At 42.7% G+C, this 6,324-nt stretch overlaps 1 protein-coding gene and 1 non-coding gene across 7 annotated transcripts in view; one reads left to right on the plus strand and one right to left on the minus strand.

The window, feature by feature from the left end:
* The window catches only part of Znf286a (zinc finger protein 286A), a 30,191-nt gene extending 27,180 nt beyond the window's left edge, over window positions 1–3,011 (plus strand). For all 6 annotated transcript variants that reach the window (XM_076936617.1, XM_034507902.2, XM_034507905.2 and 3 more), the window contains one exon: window positions 1,124–3,011. In XM_076936617.1, the coding sequence (XP_076792732.1) occupies window positions 1,124–2,337 (1,214 nt within the window). In that variant the 3' untranslated portion in view covers window positions 2,338–3,011. The remainder of the gene's footprint in view (window positions 1–1,123) is intronic.
* Window positions 3,012–5,897: 2,886 nt separating this feature from the next.
* On the minus strand, window positions 5,898–6,038 carry LOC117712147 (small nucleolar RNA SNORA67). The gene has a single exon (XR_004607216.1). It is a non-coding gene; the product is annotated as a small nucleolar RNA SNORA67 (small nucleolar RNA).
* Window positions 6,039–6,324: the final 286 nt, after the last annotated feature.

Genomic DNA, 6,324 nt, shown 5'->3' on the forward strand with positions numbered 1-6,324 from the left:
GCTGGAGAGATGGCTCAGAAGTTAAGGGTACATACTGTTCTTGTTGAGGACCTGAGTTTGATTCTCAACACCCATGTCAAGCAGCTTACAACTGCCTATGACTCCATCTCCAGGGGATGGATCCAAGGCCTCTGGCCACTGTGGGCATCTGACTCACACATACATACCCATATGTACACACACACACACAATTAAAATCATTTTTTAAAACATTTATTTTTACTTTACATGTATGAGCGAGGGCCTGGCAACAATGTTGAATCCCCTGGTACCGAGATTGCAGTGTTCTGAACCTCCCTGTGGACCCTGGAAATTGACCCTGGGTCCTCCACCATAGCAGCAAGTGCCTTTAACCATTGAACCATCTCTCCAGCCCCAGCCCATACTAATTTAAGTTTATCTGTTGTGAATTTTTTTTGTCCTTCCGGTGTCAGAAAGATAATCTGACTTTTATTATAAAAGAATCCAGTTCTGTTGTGTGGGTACTTCTTTTTTTAAATGATGTGAAGTGTATCTTTTCCAAGCTCACAGCCTATAATTCAGCATCATTTACTAAGTAATCTTTGCAACTGGTTTGTGTTGCTACCTTTAGGTGAGCCCAATTCCCTTATAGATATTTGAATTTCTTTCTAGACTTATATGTCCATGTTTTAATACCATACTATTTAAATTACTATCCTGAATAGCATTTATAATAGCATAGTATTATACTGTTGTGCTACATATTAGTAAACTACACATACTTAGCTATACATATCTGTGTATGCCATTTTCTAGCTATTTGTTATAGCAGAACAGATTCTTATACAGTGTGGCTTTCCTATCCAGCTCTAATGTACTCACTGCCTGTTCCTCTGCTGACACTTTTTTTCATATTTTTTTCTCCTTGTGTTATATTTCTGACCACCTTTCCCACATCCAGTTCTCCTGGATACAGCCTATTCATCTTCATACTTATTTCCCTCGATTTCCTTCTGTTTTTACAAGCCATCCAATAAGAGTGTCAGACCTACTTATTCCATAAAGGCATGCTTTCATCTTCATTAATCGTTACCTGTTATAGGACTGTGTTACTGTTAAGCACAGAAAACAAAGAACATTTGCATTTGCAATGTCTTTTCAGACGTGGAAACCAGACCTGAGAGCAAGGAGTCAACTTCAGTGCTAGACTTTTCCAAAGAAGAATCAGACAAACTGACACAAAATACTGCTTCTGACTCCGGCATGGAAACTGCTCTTGAATGTGAGCGTGGATTAGAGCATCAGCAAGGGAATCGGGAGACTGACCCAGGACAAATGTCCGCTCACACGAACTCCCTCCCTGTGGAAAAAGATAGTGATGTATGTTGGAAAAGCTTCAGTCAGAAACCTCTCCTTATGACCGGTGACAGAGATCCCACAGGATCCTATGACTTTCATACACGTAGGAAAAGAAAGAAGAAGAAGAAGAAATCAAAGTCAATGAAAAGGCAGAGACCTTTTAAAGAGAAAAGACCTCATAAATGCGATGACTGTGGTGAACGCTTCACTTTCCGTTCAGTGCTTCTCCGACACCGGAGAGTTCACACTGGAGAGAAGCCCTACACTTGCAGTGAGTGTGGGAAGTCCTTTAGCCACAGAGCCAACCTAACTAAACACCAGAGAACCCACACTAGAATTCTCTTCGAGTGTGGCGAGTGCAAGAAAACCTTCATAGAAAGTTCATCCCTCGAAGTGCACCAGAGAATTCACATTGGGGAGAGACCTTATGAGTGCGCTGAGTGTGGGAAAGCCTTTAACCGAAGTACACACCTTGCCCAGCATCAGCTGATTCATTCTGGAGTGAAGCCTTACGAATGTAACGAGTGCGACAAAGCGTTCATCCACTCATCAGCTCTCATTAAGCATCAAAGAACCCATACTGGAGAGAAGCCCTATAAGTGTCAAGAGTGTGGGAAAGCCTTTAGCCACTGCTCATCGCTTACGAAGCACCAGCGAGTTCACACGGGAGAGAAGCCATATGAGTGCAGCGAGTGTGGGAAGACTTTTAGTCAGAGCACGCACCTTGTTCAGCACCAGAGAATCCACACCGGAGAAAGGCCCTACAGATGTAACGAATGTGGGAAGACATTTAGCCGGAGCTCAAATTTTGCAAAGCATCAAAGAATTCACGTTGGAAAGAAACCCTATAAATGTGGAGACTGTGGGAAAGCCTTCATTCATTCATCAGCTCTGATTCAACACCAGAGAACTCACACGGGAGAGAAGCCTTTTAGGTGTGATGAGTGTGGGAAAAGTTTCAAGTGCAGCTCATCCCTCATCCGACATCAAAAAACTCACACGGAAGAGCAGTCCTGAAAATGTACCGAGTGTCTCGTGAAGGTTGGCTTTGTCGCTGGGTTTACTATTTAATTGTTGAAATAGGAGGACCATAACGTGACCCTGGGGAGTGTCTGTGTGTGTGTGATTTCACTTGTCCAGTGTATAACTTTGAACAGATGGGAAATCCCTTATACCCAGTGGCTTGATAATAGTGAAAACCTCTGACTATAGTTCTCAATATTTTTTTCTTCTTAGTTTTCCAAATGCCCAATTTTAAATTCAAGAAATGTTTGGGAGATAGTACTATTGTGAACATTGTGAAACCCGGTTTCACCATGCTTGGTCATAGCAAGGCCTGCTGAAGCCTTTTGTTTGGTAAGGAAATCTTTTGTAGTAAGGAATCTACTTTGTAGATTAGGCTTGTGTCGTAGATTAGGCTTCCTTATCCTCAGGAAGATACAGAGTTGTTGCTCTCAACTCAAAGACAGACAGACCCACTGCATCATTTCCTTCAAGAGTGATTTCTGTATTAAAAACTAAATGAAAGTTGAGAGGTGAAAACTGCTTAGGATTCCATCCCCCACAAAGAGTGTTGTCTAATCTGATGACCATAACTAAATGTACTTATAAAAGGTTCTAGGTTGGGTTTACATGAACTGTATTGCTCATTGATTCAAATAAATGGCATTGTTATCCTTTTGTTTTGAAAATTCTCTACTTCCCTTGGAGCTACCCCACAGTACCCAATAGGTCAGTCTTCCCTTGCCTTTTGTGTGCCAAGGTCCCCTTTTCTCATCTGTGCCATTCATGGAGTCCATGGCTTTTATAATCAGATCACCAAGGAGAGTTCATTCTGATACCTTATTCAGCCTTTGGTAAGCTGTGCTCTGTGACCTTTAAAAAGTTCTCTGGGTGTGTTGCAGTTTTAACATATCTGAAAAGTTGATAGGGACCAACGTGTTGTTTGATTCAAGAATGCTGAAGCAACTGTGTGGCACCCTAGCATACTCTGCAGTATAAAAAGAGCTCACAGGACAGCCCTGACTTACCCAAGGATAAACATCTCTTTCTCCCACTTATCTGACTTTCATGCTTGCTCACATTATTTTATTATTCTTATCTTCCATGCATTAGTTGGTCTTTATCCCTGACCTCTTAAGTAAACATGCCATGAAATCATAGTGTCCTATTTCTGTGAGTGACTGATGTGACCAAAAGCCATCGAGAGGATGAGAAACACAAAAAAAAGAAAGCTCAAGTAACTATTGAGTAAAACAATACACAGTGGCAGCTTTTGATCATTCTATTCTGTATTACAGGTTATTGGAGAATAAAATTTTAGGAAAAAGTAATCGCACGTTTTTAGTTTTTTGCCTTCCTATACATTCTAGTGTATGTTCTTGCTCTCTGTTGCTGTGAAGAAACACCATGACCATGGCAACTCTTATACAGGAAAACATTTCGTTGGGTCTGGCTTACAGCTCAGAGGTTTAGTCCATTTTCATCATGGTGGGAAGCATAGCGGCATGCAGGCAGACATGATGCTGGAGGAGCCGAGAGTTCTACATCTCGGTACACAGGCAGCAGGAAGTGAGCCAGCCAGTAGACCTGGCTTGAGCTTCTGAAATTTCAAAGCCAGCTCCCTCATGATACAATTCCTTCAGCAAGATCACACCTGTTCCAACAAGCCTGTATTTCCTAATAATGCTGTTCCCTATGAGTCCATGGGGTCCATTTTTATTCAGACCACCACACGTTCCCTCTGTTGTTCATTTCAGTAGACTGTGTTCTATGACTAAAAGGAGCCAGGGAGCTAGCTTAGAGAAGCAGTGGTGGTGCAAAGCACTGCCTGATGAGTGAATGGAGTTATGGAAGTCATAGGAAATAAGGATAAAGGGACTCTTCATAAGGACATTTTGGAATGAACAGAAACTCACTTAAGGAGGTTAAGTCGGGCGGAAAGGCCTAGGGTCTGTCTTAGTTAAGATTTCTATTGCTGTGGTAAAACACCATGACCAAAAGCAAATAGGGGAGAAAAGGCTTTATTTAGCTCATACTGCCACATCATAGTCTGTCACTGAAGGAAGTCAGAACAAGGAACTCAGAGTAGGAACCTGGAGGCAGGAGTTGATGCAGGGGATATGGAGGGATGCTACTTACTGGCTTGCTTGCCATGCCTTGCTCAGCCTGCTTTCTTATAGACACCAGAACCACCTGCCCAGTGATGGCCCCACCCACAATGAGTTGGACCCTTCCCTATCAATCACTAATTCAGAAAAATGTCATAGCTGGATCTTGTGGAGGCATTTTCTCAATTGAGGTTGTTCCCTCCTTCCAGGTAACTCTAGCTTAAGTCAAATTGACAAAACTAGCCAGTACAGAGTTTGAAGTCAGCCTAGGAGAATGGCTGAGCCAAGAAAAGTTGATATACTTTTTCTTACTTTAATCAGTATAGCATCCTCAAGAGCAGGATTTGGCAAACTAGGCTTGGAATTCTTGACCAAGTCTGGCCATCACCTATTTCTGTAAATTGTATTGGAATTCAACTGCACTGCGTGTTTACATGTTGCCTGGCTGCTTTTGTGTACAACATCAAAATTGAGTAGCTACTCAGAGATGTGTCTGCTGTAACCAATTTCATAAACATGAGTAGCTTGTGGACAACAGATCTGTACCTAATGACCCAAGAGAAAAATTCAAATGCAGGCTTGAAACTTTGAACTAGAGATCAAGGCACCAGCATGTTTGGGTCTGGTCGAGGGCTACTTCCTTTTTAACAGAAGGTACCTCATCCTCACAGGTTGAGGGAAGAGCTTTAGTCTCTTCAGATGCTTCTAAACACACTGATCCCAGTCATGAGAAGTCTATGGGCTTGATCTCATCACCTCCGAAAGGTGCCCCTTAATACCACCATCCTGGTGATAAAGTTTCAACACCTGAATTTTGGAAAGGCATATTTGGTTCATTGCAGATCATCTCCTAACTTTTGTAATATTTGCTGTTTGGCCCGGTGCTAGCTCACCCATGTCAAGAAGGAAGGAGGAAGGATAAAACCATAAGAAATCAGATGGAGTAGGAAAGTGGTAATGAACTCGCTCGTCACTGGGGAATGAACCCAGTCTACTCTCTTAGGCCAGACTGATAAGCAAGGTGGGAGCATTTCCCACTGCAAACACTCAGAAGCTCAGTAGTCCTCTCAATCTACTTGATTTTTTTTTCTTTTTGCCTCAAAAAACAAGATGCCCATCCCTTCGCCCCCTTCCCTCCCCGCTCCAGCTGTTCCTCAGTGCGCCCCAGGACTGAACCCTGCGCTAGGACCATGTAGCAGGACAGCCCCTCAAATCAGGTCAGCAACGTGGAGATGTAGAAAGTCTCAATGTCTGAAAGAGTCCTCTTGCCCTGTCACCACGTTAATAGCCACACCCTTATGGCCAAACCAACCACCTAGATGGATTCTGTGGGTGTAGTTTTCCCTGTTGGTGGGAAGGTCGTAAATGAGGACTAAGGAGACCTGCTGCTCGTCCATGCCTCTGACCTAGGTCAAGAAAGATAATACAACCATCAGAGGACACTACCTATCATGACTAAGTAGACATGCATGTAGGCAGCCAAAGGAAGGCAAAGGAAACAAGTACTCTTTGTTCACCAAAGACCTTGGGCATGCCTGGCTTTCTTCCAAGTTGCTACATGCCTGAAAGGGGCACAGTCAGCCCTTTGGAGAGGGAATCACCATGGACAATCTATTCAATTTTTAAGGCTACAGGATATTGGGAGCAGTAGAGTGAGAAAATAAGAGATGAGAAATGGAGTGCTGAAGTACTCCTGCCCTTAGGAAGCTACTGTATATCTCTAATTTTGTCAGTTAAGACTTTTTCAGCATCCTCAAAGCTTAGACGGAGCAATTCAACTGGAGTCTAAAATCTTACTAATGAAATAAGACCAATGCGAGCTTTCCAAAGTTGATGGGAGTCTTATTTCTCCCATCCCCATTTAGCAAATGTGTGTTCTCAAAAAACTACATTA

Source organism: Arvicanthis niloticus, chromosome 6, assembly GCF_011762505.2.
Source record: "Arvicanthis niloticus isolate mArvNil1 chromosome 6, mArvNil1.pat.X, whole genome shotgun sequence".
Classification (NCBI taxonomy): domain Eukaryota; kingdom Metazoa; phylum Chordata; class Mammalia; order Rodentia; family Muridae; genus Arvicanthis; species Arvicanthis niloticus.